General features: G+C 44.9%; 1 protein-coding gene across 1 annotated transcript; it reads left to right on the forward strand.

Moving 5' to 3' along the window:
* Positions 1-834: 834 nt before the first annotated feature.
* Positions 835-15055, forward strand: LOC115107900 (calmodulin-1). Its single transcript, XM_029631653.2, has 6 exons — positions 835-924; positions 5672-5702; positions 6542-6685; positions 11112-11218; positions 11747-11882; positions 14803-15055. The coding sequence occupies exons 1-6, from the start codon at positions 922-924 to the stop codon at positions 14829-14831; spliced, it is 450 nt and encodes a 149-aa protein (XP_029487513.1). The 5' UTR covers positions 835-921; the 3' UTR covers positions 14832-15055.
* Positions 15056-16250: the final 1195 nt, after the last annotated feature.

Consider the following 16250-nt stretch of genomic DNA (forward strand, 5'->3'; position numbering starts at 1 on the left):
GTAGACTAACAGCGAAACGCTTACTTACGGGCCCTTCCCAACAATGCAGCGAGAAAACATTTGCAATAATTGAAAAATAATAACACGAGGAATAAGTACACAATGAGTAACGATAACTTGGCTATATACACGGGGTACCAGTACAGAGTCGATGAGCAGGGGTACGAGGTAATTGAGGTAGATACTGTATGTACATACACTGTCTGTAGGTAGGGATAAAGTGACTAGATAACAGGATAGATAATAAACAGTAGCAGCAGCGTATTGTGTTGAGTCAATAGAGTTAGTGCTAAAAGGGGCAATGTTGCAGATGGTCTTGAGTTGGTGCATCGGTTTGGCTTGCTGAGCGGTTGCAGAGAGAACTGTCTATCTGTCCATGCTACACCGGAGGCTGGTGGCACCTTAATTGGGGAGGACAGGCTCATAGTAACGTCCTCCACCTCAGCAGCCTCCTGTGCCAATGGCGCAAATCATCATTGAATTGGGGGATGTGCACAGCAGGGGTGTATTCATTACTGAAACTGTTTCCTAACGGACGCAAACAGCCAAATGAGAGTTTTTATTGGATAAAAGGTAGGTTCCTCCCCGTTGCGTTTGCTTACGTTAAAGAAACGTTTTGCAACAGAATCGGCGGAATGAATACACCCGATGCCTGCTGCACTACAGTATGCTACAGTAGAGGCAAGCTGTGCTGTGATTGGCGTGTCATCGTCCTGTAGCGGGAGGGGCTTAAGGTTAGCCAATATCTCCAGTTGAAGAAATAAGGAAGTGAGTGAGCAGGCTGGGCTAGTGTCGCGGAGGGATACATAGTCCCCATTCTCACCACCACGGCGACACACCTCCATCCCGCTGGAAACTCCATCTAAGGAACGAGCACACTCGTTCTCTAGTTCATAGACAATCAGCCCAGATCCATCGAACATGGTATGTATTATATATATTTTTGTATTCATTTTTAGATAATTTGTCAATGCATTTAATGCCACGATGTAATTGGAAATGGAAGAGGGTCAAGATATGGGGAAATCCACAATTTTGCTTTTCATTCATATAGGTTTACAGCATTTTATCTTGCCGGGAATTAAAATTAGGGTGATCAAAAAGCTTGCTGTTTTGCAACTGTTCTGTAATTGAACGGGGTATGTCATCTTTAGTCTTACGAGGGCGAGTTGATTCTATTTGGAGGAACATTTTCTAGGGCTATATAACCGCTGAGTTGTATATGAACAGGATGTAACACAAAATGGAGCGGGATTCCGCGATAACTGCGCAATTCTTACGGCATAGTAGTTGGCTCGATGGCTATATCGGGGCATGTTGCTGGCTCGACGCTGTAGATTCAATTCATTCAATCAGATTAATAGCTTTGGGATAACTAGCAAGTTGCTAGACGATTACAGCATAATTCTGTAGCTAAAGTGATTACATTTCAGAGTATATAGTGTGTTGGCTGGAATAGGAAAGCGCACTGGCAAATTATGGGGTAACGCTGCACTCGTAAAGAGTTGACAAGCTCTTTTACCTATGATGCTGCTTCATGTCTCAACACGTTTTATTACTGGGCAATCTAGTTGTATTAACTCCTATATGCTACCGAATAGGATTCATCCCATTTGGAGGAAAATGAACCCATTCCATGGATCGCTATTAGCTGCATTTTTTTCCATGTTGCATCATGGCGCTCTGTCTGATGGACCAACCATAATGCGAATTGCAGCAATAAATCGCCTGTGATCCGCAACTGAAATCGCCGGTCTCCCTCAAATGGGGGGGAATCTGAAAAATTGAAACATTTTATGCAATTCCGCCCTCTGGTGTTCTACAGTACAGTAGTTACAAAGTTTCGCCTTCAAGCGCCGTTTATCTCGCTGTAACGCCGCCTGTTTAGGTTGTCTTTCGCGTTCTTAATGGTATAAGCAAATGCGATGATTGTCGTTTCATCGAGTCGCAGAAGCTCTCTGTCACAGAAAAACCTACTCGGTCGCCTAGGCGAGAACATCAACAGCTGTTCAGCCTTGGGTCTGCTGTTTTTTTGTGTTTTTTTTTTTTATTCCTTCAAATGTAGAATAAAGTATTTGATTGATGTTTAATGTCATTCTTATTACATCATTTAGCAGCAACAGTTATATTTTATGTGAATTATTGTTAGGCTAAATCACAAATACAGTGTAAAGTTTGAAACACATAACTGTCAACGGTCCAACAGCTCACGCACAATTTCCATCTGTCGAAAATTGAGTTCATTCGATTGCATAGAAAGGGAAAGGGCAAGGGCGATACGTAGTCAGCTGCACAACTGAACGTATTCCAACCCGACATGCGTATTCTACATTTGAACCCAACCCCTCTGACTCATATAAAAAAGCATCTCTCAGATGTCACGGCAAGATAAGTCAACCAGTGGAAGTCATGAAGCCGGTGTGTTGAAGGGAAAAGTCTATCTATTGATTCCCAGGCCTATGGCTCATTCATAGCACTAGGGGAGTCGATAGACATGTTTCTCTGTGCGATCACACATCTATCCCATATGGTATTGAACTGCTGCATGTGGTAGGTTTCATGTTGCACACCAGTGTAGTAGCTGGAGTATACAGTTGCACCCGTTTGAAAAGTTGAATCTGTGAGTAAGCCCCTGTGTAGGCCTACCATACACACCGACATAATACAACTATTGAAGTGGAAACCGTGTCTCTCTATTCAGATGGAAGTATCAAGTAAGTCGTCCTGTCCCTATCCTGTTCCAGCCTTGTTTGCTGGCGCATGTTTGGTAACTTAGAGGACATCTGATCCAAAGCATTGAATCATTTATCTGCTTGGCAGGTGGTCCTGGCCTGGATGAGTCGACCTGTGAACTGCTATCAGGGTTGTGTTCATTAGGCACCAAACAGAGTGGGAAAACTAGGAGGAACTACCTGGGCTCATCCAATAAGAAATGCACATTTTTGTTTTCTGTTGCAAAATGTGTTTTTTATTTTAATTTTTACTGTGGGTCCTAATGAACACGGCCCAAAACTCAACCCACCAATCATGCCCGTATGGTGCCCTAGACTGGTGTTGATGGTGACATGCCCCCCCACCCCCCCTCTCATCTTTTGTCCAGACTGAAAGAGAAGAGGGATTCAACACATATGAGCTCAAAAGCTTCCCAGTACAAATGTGTGTCTGTGTGCTCATACATATAGTGTGTCCCTGGGGAGTAAGTGTTTCCTTTGTTATGAGTCATATTCATACACTTTAGGGGAAGCAGGTCCATATAAGGGGTCTTACTGATGCCACCTACTCTCTATTGTAGGCTACACTGTAAAAAATGTAGACTAGAGATGCTCGGATAATACCTGCCTGCCTTGTAAAGGATGTTTAAGAAGAGTGATGGACTGCATAGCAGAGACCAGCCAAACTAGTTTCTTCTGTAAGCTACTGCGGTTGTGTAGCCTAAAAACAAACATCAGAACAATAGGCTACCTGGTGATGTTTGAGAAGAGAAAGAATGTCATTTGTCTAGTGAACTAACGAGTCCTGTCTCTCGTCCCGTGCCGTGGTTGGTCAGTGGGAGTGGTTGTCCCACTCATTCCAGAGAACCTGTAACAGACAGGAACCCCTCCACCCACAACCTTCTCTCTCAAGCTGGCCTGAATGCTTGCCCAACAACACCCTCACTACCATAGGAAATGGTGACTCAGAGGGAGTTTCCTGGGCACAGACGTGTGTGGCGGGTGGAGTGGTTCTGTGTTGTGTTAATTCAGCAGTACTTTGCTGCCTACCAGCAGGTTGCTACATCCACCAAGCCCCTGTTGCCTTCCAGCTAGACTGGCCAAGAGTGAGAGGGCGCCCCAGAGGGGAAAGGCCTGTATTAGGAGTGTGGGCCTGGTTCCAGGCAGCCCCAGTGATGCCAAGGGAAAGGAAGGGCCGGAGAAAGCCTGGTCGCGCAGCAGCACTGCGAGGCCCAGTCATGCAAAGGGAACGGAAGGGCTGGAGAAGGCCTGGTCGCGCAGCAGCACGGTGAGGCCCAGCTGTCTGGGAAACAGCCACAGGAGTTCTTCCACTGTACCTACCTGGTGCCCCGCCCTTCACAGAGGGAAGAAGAGACCGATGACAGAGAGAGGGGAATAGGAGCAAGAAGGATAACAGGAGTGAGGGACGAGAGAAACATAAGTTGTAGGGCGGGAAGAGAGGCCGTGGCCGTTGTCCATTCGTGCATTAACCCCACCCGTCAGTGTAAAATCATTTATCTCAGACATTTCACAAATCTTTCAGATGGAGGGAACGGGGAGACCAGAAGAAGGAGGAGAGGGGAGAAAAGGCTATTGTCTGATGCTTATTGAATCACGTCAGCTAATTTAATTTAGCCTGGTGAAGTTAACCATCGCACTGGACGTATCAACCAAGGCCACCGATGTAGCCCCGGAGCCATATAGAGACTATTTTGATATCAGCCTGTTTAAAGAGCATCTAAAAAATGAAATCATGTAATTTGAGGTCTAGGCCTTCCTCCGGTCGTCTCCATTACTTTGCGTCTGATATATCTTAACCGACAGACCTTGTCGCTAGGAAAGAACCTCACCCATCATACACACGATGGTATAAGGAGTGGCCTTTGGACATGTCCATTTCATATGGTTGACTGAGACAGAATCAACACTATAGTGGTCTATGTTTGGTGTTGTAGTTACACAGATGTCTATAAAGCCTACACATATCTACTGTACTGTAGGATATCTGGTCTGTTTTGGGACAGAACTGAACTGGTTGCTATGTGACTAATTCACAGGAAACCTGGTGATGGAAACGAATGGCATAGAGGGAAATGCCAATTAGTGTGTGTTCCTGTTTTCCCCCCTGCCAGCAGCAGGCACTCAGCATTACGTCAGTGGTTTGTTGCCGTAATCATAAGCATGTTTTGCCAATCTGGGAGGGTACCGCGGGATTTACCATTTACACACACACACACACACCAGTGTTGTAAGACCTACGGTGCTGTTGCTGTGTGTGAATGTTTGTTTGAAATCTGAGGCCTTGTGTGTGTCAAGACTTCATCTATCTGTGGGCCCATTGTAGGAGTGCTGCCAAGTCATTACACACACACATATACACACTCAGCGCCTCTGACTCACCGGCGTCATTAAATAGGGCTAACAGAGAACAGGGAACATGCTGGGAGGGAGTCAGGGAGACCAGATCAACTGAACACACCCCTACAGCCGTTTTAGCATTTTCAGCTAACAGCAGGCCAGTAGGCACAGAACAGGTTCTTCTACCTGGGTAGTGTTCAGTCGGAAGAAAAACGTTTAGAAACAGACGTGGTACATGACCGTGGGCCAATTTATTTTATTTATTTCACCTTTATTTAACCAGGTAGGCAAGTTGAGAACAAGTTCTCATTTACAATTGCGACCTGGCCAAGATAAAGCAAAGCAGTTCGACAGATAAGAGAGAGCTCTCTTTTTCTGATTCAAAAACATGTTTGTGGCCACTGAAAATGACCCAAGGAAGTCTCTGGAACAAGGTGGGGGGGGGGGGGGGGGTCTCTTCCCTGAACAACGTCCTCACTGTGGGGTGTTGGGAAATCATGGAGGCAGGCAACAGCCTGGAGAGCATGACTAAGTCGTTTGGGATTTAGCGACTGAGTGAATGACTGTTTGTTTGTTTTTCTCCCTCAATGTTTTACCCTCAGGCCGATCAACTAACAGAAGAACAGATTGCAGGTAGGAACGACTGAGTAATCCCGCTCTCTGGCATGTTTAACACGTTTGACTAATTTGTGAACAGTACACACACATACACTATATATATATATATATATATATATATATATATATATATTATATTTATTTTTATTTTATTTAACCTTAATTTAACTAGGCAAGTCAGTTAAGAACATTATTTTTTCAACGACGGCCAAACGCGGACGACATATAACAACATACTGCAAGGAAAAAAATACAGGAGTTTATTTTTTCACTGTCCATTGACCTCAGCCATGGTCTTGTCTGAAATAAGTGGAATGAAATATCATCTTCTCATTTGATGTGTGTGTGATTTGGGCCAGCGCTAACTAGCTAGTACACTCTGTTATTCTCCTCAGTTAGATCTATAAACCCCTGGGTGGCTAATTAGCCAATGCTACTGGGTCCCAGGCTAATTCGGTCTTGTCTTCAGCGGTATACTTCAAACATCTTACTCTGGGGGGAGGTTTCTTATGGCCCGTCAATATTAAAATCCCTTAGATCTGCCTGTATATTGATTTGAACAAGTTGTCAAACACCATCACGTCTACCTAAACTTCCTAAAACACAGACCTTTTGGCTGTAGGCCTCTCTTGAACTACGTCTTACAAACTACTAATTATCTGTGTATATAAACCCTTTACAACCTCCCTTATCTATCCTAATGTAAAGTGTTACCCACCCCACAACCAAAGCTTGAGCCACAGCCCAAGAAGCCCTGACTGAGTCTGTGACCCACCCACCAGTAGGAAACACTGACTTCACCATGGAGACTTTACGTAACCCCACCCTTCATTCTCCTTCCCCCGTCCTCGCAGAGTTCAAGGAGGCGTTCTCCTTATTCGACAAGGATGGCGACGGCACCATCACGACCAAAGAGCTGGGCACCGTGATGAGGTCGCTGGGACAGAACCCCACAGAGGCGGAGCTGCAGGACATGATCAATGAGGTCGACGCTGACGGTGAGTAAAACACCCGATTGGTAAAAACAAAAATGGGGAAGTGACGTTCAGACGGGGGAAACTTGGGCAAACACGTGCGTCGTCAAAAGGCGACGAAACCTGTAGTCATTGTGAGTTCCACACCATAAACAGACCGTGCAAGTGCATTCTGCTTTCATCTCCACGTATTGGTTTAGCACGGTCTGTCCCCTTTAGAGTTTAGCCTATACAATTGTTTGGGAATGTGCCTTCAGCAGTTCAGTCACTCACTGCCTGTCAAACAGTCCCTCGGTGTTTTATGACTCCACTGTTACCTGCCTGAAGCCCAGGCAGATTACTGTCAGTGTCAGCTTTCGCACTAAGAGCACTATGGTGAGTGACAAGTCTTCAAGACCCCTGTCAACTTATCAACACAACTGTCTCCTGATTAAATAGATATGGCTGAATCAACTGCGACTCTTGAGGTTTAATCCCAAATTACACTCTGTTCCCTTTCCAGTGCACTACATTTGTCCAGGGCCCATAGGGGGTGCCATTTGGGACACACATTGAGTCAGTGAGAATGAGTGATCATGGTAGGAGGCAGTGTTCTTGACTCTTAACGATGTTGGAAATTAAACCCGTCAGTCGTCTAGGCGACCAGGCAAGGCCACCTATACCAAGATGATGCCCTGTCTGCGTAAAGGGTTTTGGTAAATGGGGCCTTATCAATTGCAGACATATTGCTCAATCTCACCACTGTTTGGCCCGGCTCGCTGTATCTATCCAAAGTCCCCGCCTCTCTCTCTGTTCTCTGTCCTGTCTAGTTATCTGTACAGCGTTTTCGCTCTGGTTTAGGCAATCTGGGTCAGACAGCGATGAAGCTAGTAATGGAAAATACAACTAATTACATAACCTCTGATCTGCGTTTCGCTCTGTACATTCAGTATCTCTTCTCTCCTCTCCCCTTTGTCAATTCAGTACCCTCATAGTGATGTCAACAGCAGGGCCACAGCTTATTTACTAAACAAGCAGAATGGATGCCCGAGGGAGAGAATGAGGTTTGCTTTACCCCAGAGAGGTGTGCTGTTGGTCTCTGAGAGGAGGATGTCTCTTGTTTGGGCTCTGAAGTGGTGTTTTGTGTTGCCCTATCATTGGTTCTTCTGGGTTTGATCCCTCCCCACCAATCTCTGTTGTCCCCATGTGGAAAAAATTTGGACTTCATTGGTTTCAATGGAACATTTTGCATGTTGTCTTAGGGGCTGGTCCGCCTTGCCTAGGAAAAGCTATGGGGAAATAGTACGAGCTTAAGGAATGAATGTCCTCATAGACCGTAGAATGAGTCTTCCTCCTATAGTTTGCGTCAGCAGTGGCTCTTACATACAGTATAATCGTACCATCTCCCACTCGTTCCCTCTCCTCCTCATCTCCATCTTTCCCACCCACTCCTTCGCTCCTTCTTGTACTTCAAGACCGGCAGAGTCGGGCCCTGGAGTCACAGCCAGCTCTCGCTGCAGAAAGATCTCACCGGGTGGTTCTATGCATACTACAGGACTCCACACTCTCATGCGCCGAGTGCATGCTCCGAGGACGTTCTCTCGAGTTCATCCTTGTGAGGACAAGAGGGTGGAGAACGCTTAAAATATTAGATTTCAGAGGCACTCGCATTCCCCCTGGTGCCTCACGCTGCACCTCCCCATTCACTGAACGTTCTTCCATCCAGGACAATGGCAAGAATGGAGACAAAACAAGGTACACGCAGAGCAAACAATTGACTTGAATTATTATCAGCCAGCTATGTGAGTCGGACTTAACCCCATTCATGGAACCTTCTTACAGTCAGAACCTGTGGCAAAGGAGACGAAACAAGATCTACACAGAGCAAACCTTCAGTATTCATTCATTCATTCAATGGTGACTTTAAAACAGTTACGGAGTTTAATGGCTGAGAACTGAGGATGGATCGTTGGATCATATCATTACTCCACAATTACTAACCTAAATGAGAGAGTGAAAAGAAGGAAGCCTGTAGAGAATGCTTGTTTACGAGGTTGCGCCATATTTCTGTGCATACTTTCCGCCGACGCTTGCTTAAGTATGTACAAAAAGAGTACGTATTCGAGATATGTGCTCCGTTTCGCATACTTTGATTTTGGACTCCTACTCCGACCCTTCCGTGCTCCAATTTGCGTGCTCAGAGCACGGTAGTATGCATTTTGAGAAACAGCCATAGTTTCCCTTTTGAAATTCACATTTGTTATGGATGAACGTGTGTTTCAGAGGGGTTACAGGGTTAATTTCGCCTGCTTCCAGGGTTAAAACAGAAACAACTCAAAGGGTTAAGTTTAGGTATTCATTCCCGAGTGCTTAAGGTTAGGTCTGTGTTTCGGGGAAGGCTTAAAACAAAGACCAACTATTCTCACGGCTTGCTAGAGCATTTAGACTGCGGTTTGTCCAGTAGCCTAAGCAGCACGCTCCGGCTCCGAGCATCACGTGATTGAGCCCAGTACAAAATATACTTTTTTGTATTTATTTTGTGAGCGCTGAGGAAAGCATATCGACGTTCTCGTGACCTTGTCAAACGTCCGAAACTGCTGTCTGTTGCTAGTGATCAGGCTGCTTTATTACTCCAGGCCTCCTCTTCCTCTGGATTGGTCTTCCAGTGGTATGTTTTCAGGCCCTGCCTGGCTGCAAAGGGGCTCATCACACACACACACACACACACACACACAAAGGCTGTCTGCTCTCTGATTGGGGCTCCCCAGTGGCATGTGTTCCTTTTGATGGCTGCTGTGCTTGTGCTGCTGGCCCGGCCAACAGTGTGTGTTTGTATGCGTCTCTCTATCTCGTCTTTCTGTCTATGTGCGTCTGTCTCTGTGTGTGTCTCTCTCGCTGTCTCTCTGTGTGTGTCTCCCATGTTTGTTTGTGTCTCTGTGTGTTAGGTCCTGAGATCACTAGCCCGCGGCCATTAGATCACCATCTGCCTTATCGCATTATGCTCTCTACTCTGCTGTTGTTACAGCCCTGCTTACAGGGAGATCTGCTCTTCCCTGGTTAATCCCAGTAGCACCAGCCCCACCCATCCTCCGCTCCACACACACACACACAGTGCACGCGTACAGTGCGCACACACACACTACTCCATGCGAGGTTAATCCAGCAGGTACTCTGACCTCTCCTCTGACCTTCCCCCTCTCTCCGCCACCCCCGCACATCCCAGCTCCCTCTCTTGCTGAAAGACATTCACACACAGCATATGTTTTACTATCCTTGTGGGGACCTAAAATTGTTTTCCATTAAAATCCTATTTTTTCTACCCCCCCACACACACACACACACACACACACACACACACACACACACAGACAGACACACAATCCTCGTACAGTAGTATATCTCAGAGCCTTTCCCCCTCCCCGTAAAGAACCATTATAATCCCTGGGTAATCCCAACCTAACAGGCTACATGTTCTGGATCTGATCCCAGATGCCACCATTGACACCAACGTACTGTATGTCCATCCATAGAATAGGCTGGTTAGAGCCTATGTCAGGGAAAGGGCTGGGATCTCACCGCTGCCACCAACATCCAACCATCCTCTACCCATTTCACTGTAAACTCACACATCCTGAGTTGGTCAGAGGCTGTGTGGGAGAGATTCCACGGCTGCCACCAACGTCCATTCACCCACCACAGATGAACCCACACCACAGGAGGCTGGTGGCACCTGAATTAGGGAGGACGGGCTCATAGTAATGGCTGGAATAAATGGAACGGTATCAAACACATTAACCGCGTGGTTTCCATGTGTTTGATGCCGTTCCATTTACTCCGTTCCAGCCATTACTATGAGCCGTCCTCCCCCTAGCAGCCCCCTGTGACCCAGACATCCTGTGAGGCCTGGTTAGAGAGAAGGATTAGAGATGGTTAGAGGCTATGTCAAGGTGGAGGAGGCGGCAGGCTCCCTGGTACCTGACTCCCCAGGCAGAGCGAGGCCCTCTGTCAAGGGCAGATGAGAGGTGATTTTTTTTTTTAATTTTATTTTATGGGGCCTGGTCCAGACTCCTGTCCAGCATATACAGTAGGAGATGTCTGAGGATGGATTCTCCCTCTGGTCTCTGTAGCTGGACATCTACAACCTTCTCCCAGGGCTACCCTGCGGTATAGAGGACAGACGCACAGTCTAGTACTAGGACACTGTCCAGTGTGTATGGCTTTTTATAGAAGTGAATTGAGTTGTATGCAAGAACATAACAGGTGATTTCACAAAGGTTTTTCAGGGTCTTTCATCATCATAGAATGATGAAGAATTGCTGGTCAACAAACAAGCCTTTTTATAATTTACACACAGTTCAATATATATATATTTACTGTTATCAGCATCTTATTGCAATGAACTAAACCGGTTGTTATAATGAACTAAACTGTTATAATGAACTAAACTGGGTGTTTCCTATCTCCAATCCAGGCAATGGCACCATTGACTTCCCGGAGTTCCTGACCATGATGGCCAGAAAAATGAAGGACACAGACAGTGAGGAGGAGATCCGTGAAGCCTTCAGGGTATTCGACAAGGTAAAGTACTGCATGTTTACTATCTAACACATCCTCGGCGAGTAATCCTCAAATGACAATTTTGCTTTGTAATGAACTAGTAAACAGTCGTCTTTCATAAGATATATCCACCTCTGATAAACACACCGTCTCGACTTCCAGTTATGGTGATGCTGCACTCTTAGAAAGAAAGGCGCTGTCTAGAACCTAAACTGGGTTTCCGGCTGTCCCCATAGGAGAACCCTTTGAAGAACCCTTTTTGGTTCCAGGTAGAACCCTTTCCCTAGAGGGTTCTACTTGGAACCAAAAAGAGTTCTCCTATGGGGACAGCCAATAACCCTTTTCTTCTAAGAGTGTATATATATATATATATATATCATTAACCATCCAATAGGGATTTGATTCTCTGTTCATTGCCTAATGGGGATTCACCTCTCCACTCATTGCCCAATTGGGATTAGCGTCTCTTTTTTTGTCCTGATTGCTCCCCAATGGGAATGCCTTTCCGTCTATTCTCACCCAATGGAATTTCTTCCCTTGTGTCTCCAGGACGGAAATGGCTACATCAGCGCAGCAGAACTCCGTCACGTCATGACAAACCTGGGGGAGAAGTTAACAGACGAGGAGGTAGACGAGATGATCAGAGAAGCAGACATTGACGGAGACGGACAGGTCAACTATGAAGGTACGAGGACAGACCACCTAGCCCTGTATGCTTAACCAGCCACACGTGGCAGTGGATATTATTGGTTAATATAACGGAGACGAACTATGAAGGTAAGAGGAGGACAGTAGTTGTTCCAGGTTAGCTCTGGGTAGTGTTCATTGGGTCACAAAACGGAAAATGTTTCCAAACATTTTGCATGAAAAACAGAAATTAGTTTCTTATTAGTCTAGGAAGTCCCTCTCTGTTTCAGTACGTTTTCTTCCATTTGGTACCTAATGAACATGACCCTGTACAGCAGGCATAACCAGCTACAGTGCCTTTAGAAAGTACTCATACCACTTGATTTATTCCTTATTTTGTTGTGTTACAGCCTGAAGTTTTGGGGGGCAAATGTATTGATATGGAAATATATCAAATTTACATAAGTATTTACACCACTTTGCTGTGACACTCCAAATTGAGCTCAGGTGCATCCAATTTCCTTTGATCATCCTCGAGACGTCACTACAGCTTGATTGGAGTCCACTTGTGGCTCATTCAATTGTTTGGACATGATTTAGAAAGAAACGCACCTGTCTATTTAAGGTCTCACAGTTGACATGTCAGAGTAGAAACTATACCCTGAAGTCCAAAGAACTGTCCGTAGATCTCCAAGATAGAATTGTGATATACCTGAGGAATTGTATAAAACATTTTTTTTGTGTTGAAAGTTTCCAAGAGCACAGTGGTCTTCAACATTGGGAAATTGAAAAAATATGGAACTTCCCAGACTCTGCCTAGAGCTGACCGTCCAAACAAACTGAGCAACATGCCTAGAAGGATCTTAGTCAGGGAGGTGACCAAGAGCCCAATGACCACTACAGAGTTCATTGCCTGAGATTGGAGAACCTGCCAGAAGGACAACAGTCTCTACAGCACTTCACCAATCTGGGATTTATCGGAGAGTGGCCAGACGGATGCTACTCCTGAGAAAAAGGCACATGGCAGCATGCCTGGAGTTTGCAAGAAGGCACGTGAAAGACTGAGATCATAAGGCACAATATTCTGTGGTCTGATGAGACAAAAATGTAACGCTGGCCTGAATGCAAAGCCCTATGTCTGGAGAAAACCAGGCACAGCTCATCACTCGTCTAACACCATCCCTACCGTGAAGCATGGTGGTGGCAGCGTCACGCTATGAGGATGCTTTTCAGCAGTCGGGACTGGGAGACTGGTAAGGATGGAGGGAACAATGAATGGAGCCAAATACAGGCAAATCCTTGATGAGAACCTGCTTCAGCGTGCAAACAACCTTAGACTGGGGTAAAGATTTACATTCCAACAGGACAATGACCCTAAGCATACAGCCAAAGCAACGCTGGAATGGCTTCAGAACAAGAATGTGAAAGCCCTTGAGTGGCCCAGACTTAAATCCCATTGAGAATCTGTGGAATGACTTGAAGATTGCTGTTCAACTCCGCTCCCCACCTAACTTAACAGAGCTTGAGAAAATCTGCAAGGAAGAACGAGAGAAAATCCAGATCTGCAAGGCTGTAATCGCCGCCAAATGTGCTTCTACAAAGTATTGAATACTTATGTAATTGAGATATTTATGTTTCATTTTCAAAAATGTCTAAAAACATGATTTCACTTTGTCATTATGGGGTATTGTATGTAGATGGGTAAAAAAATATATATATATATATATATGACTTGTCATTTTTTTTATTCCGGCTGTTACAGAACAAAATGTGGAATAAGTCAAGGGCTATGAATCATTTCTGAAGGCACTGTACATGTCTTATCCCTGTAATCGGCATGTAACAGACATGTAAGAGGTATAGCCAGCTACATATAGTAGGAGTGGTTACTACTGGTTATGCAGCCTTTCCAGCACTGTACAGCAGGCTGAACCAGCTACATATACCATGTGTAGTGCCAGCCCTGTAGCAGGCTTGGAGCAGCCCTGTAGCAGGCTTGGAGCAGCCCTGTAGCAGGCTTGTAGCAGCCCTGGAGAAGGCATGTAGCTGCCCTGTAGCAGCCCTGTAACAGCCTTGTAGCAGCCCTGGAGCAGGCTTGTAGCAGCCCTGTAGCAGGCTTGTAAGCAGCCCTGTAGCAGGCTTGTAGCATCCCTGTAGCAGGCTTGTAGCATCCCTGTAGCAGGCTTGTAGCATCCCTGTAGCAGGCTTGTAGCAGCCCTGTAGCAGGCTTGTAGCAGCCCTGTAGCAGGCTTGTAGCATCCCTGTAGCAGGCTTGTAGCAGCCCTGTAGCAGGCTTGTAGCAGCCCTGTAATATTTCTAACATTAATGTGCACCACAGATTTTTTATGATCCTTTAAAATTCTACTACTGGTTTGGTGGTTGTATCCATCAATTGTCCCGTTTAACAATCACCCACATTAGAAAATGCATTTAATTTAAACATCACAATATCAGCAAAATGCCTGCGATAAGTGACCGGTATGGTCGACGTCGATCATTTTCAGTTTTCTACCCAGTTTTCTACCCTCTTCCCCTCCACCCACTGTCACAAGACACTGCACTCATTCTTTTAGAAGGAGCTGTTGACACAATAAACAGTCCATATGCCTTGGCTGGAAAGCGCTCTACTTCCTCACTCTCTCATTGTGCCATAAAAAGCATATGTAGTCTAAGCATTTGAATGCCTTCTCTTTATTTCGGTTGGACGTCATTGTGTTGTTTTCACAGTGCAGTGACTTTTTTAATCAAATAAGCTTAATGAGATGAACATGAAAGCCGTTTGGAAACGGGACACTAATTAGAATGATTTGCATTCTGTTCCTCCACTGCTTGATTAAAAAAAAAAATGTATAAACAGTTTCACAATTTAGCAGGTGACTGCCTCGCCTGGCGCTTTGCCAATGGGGCTTAATGAGCTACAGTACGTTACTTATCTTTGTCTTTGTGTCCTTCTCTCTGTCTCTCTCTCCTTTCAACAGAGTTTGTACAGATGATGACTGCAAAGTGAAGCTCGGCCAACCTGCCTTGTCCCCTTGTAGAAGACGATAAAAAAAGATCACAAAAGTTTTACTTACCTCTTGGGGAAAAAAATTTTCATTTATTCATACTGTTTCTGTATAGAAAATAATTGAATGTTAAAATAAAATATCCTTCTGTCCATCTACACAGAGAAAACAAAAATCTACAAAAAATATCTGCATGATATGGTTAGTGACCCCCCCCCCCAAATAAGATGAGTTTAGCATCAGTACTTCAAAGACTCATATAACAACCTTGTAATAATTACCTTCAAACTGAAGCAAGGCATTTGGAACCCCTTCCAAGTTCCATCCATTTGCTGGTGATGTTTGGGCTGGCCATCTCTCTTTCTCTGTCTCTCTCTTTCCTGTTCTTCATGCATGCAGCTTGTGACTGGAGCTCTCCCTCCAGCCAATCCGAGCGTGCTGATTCCACAGGGGTGTCGTTGGTATGGTGTCCTTGGTTTGGTAGTTTTTTTTGTATTTGGAGAGGAACCCTAGTGATATGATATATGAAAGGATAGGTTTATAATTCAAGCTGAAAGTGGAATGGAACTTACTTGTATGTTAGATAAAGTACATTTTCAAAATGTTTGGCATGTGTTTTTTTTACACGTTATTTGGACGGCCATCTTAGGTATTTGTGCGTCCCTGCCCTGAAGAGGAGAGATATAAAAAGTCTTAAGGTGGAGCTTTGCTTTTTTTTTTTTGCTGAGATGGAGAGTTCCTCTTTCTGACATTAAGGGAGATTCACTGGCCTTCGTGTTTTTTCTTTCTTCTGTTTCCTCGACTCGGACAAGAGTGTGGCGGAGTTGTTGTGTACTTTGTATATGCAGTATGCATTCTGTAGGTAAGAGTTGCAGCACAAGAGTCTTTTCAACTGTTCATCTGAGTTCAGTTTACATTCATTCCAAGTTGTAAATGCTAGTCTTTCATTTTTTTTTTTTTTTTTCAAATAAAAAAAAAAGACCATGAACTTAATCGCTGTTGTTGTGTGTTTTATAGGATGCTGCTGAGATGTCATGTGACAGTGATTTCGAATCCATTGTCAAATATCAACTGTGATGATACTACATCAAAAATAAGGACACAGTATGCATGTCTCTGACATATAAGACTGAATTATAGTCTTAGCTTGTGCAATTACTCAAGATTACCATGTTGTACACTATATCGACGTCGTTCAATTTAGCCAAACCCAAACCATAGCCCAACCAGTCGCGGCAACATTTGAATATCTGCTCCTGCTCTGTCAGCAAACTCTAGCTAGCTAGAGGTTTGGGGGGGAAAGGGAAAAAGACACCACTGTTTGCTTTCTCACTCAGCCATAGATAAACATCTATGGCTGTGCTTCCGCTCTCTGTTGCTAGGCAACAGCGGCATTCTGTTACTAGGCTGTTGGGGGGTTT

Source organism: Oncorhynchus nerka, linkage group LG24 (genome assembly GCF_034236695.1).
Source record: "Oncorhynchus nerka isolate Pitt River linkage group LG24, Oner_Uvic_2.0, whole genome shotgun sequence".
NCBI lineage: Eukaryota > Metazoa > Chordata > Actinopteri > Salmoniformes > Salmonidae > Oncorhynchus > Oncorhynchus nerka.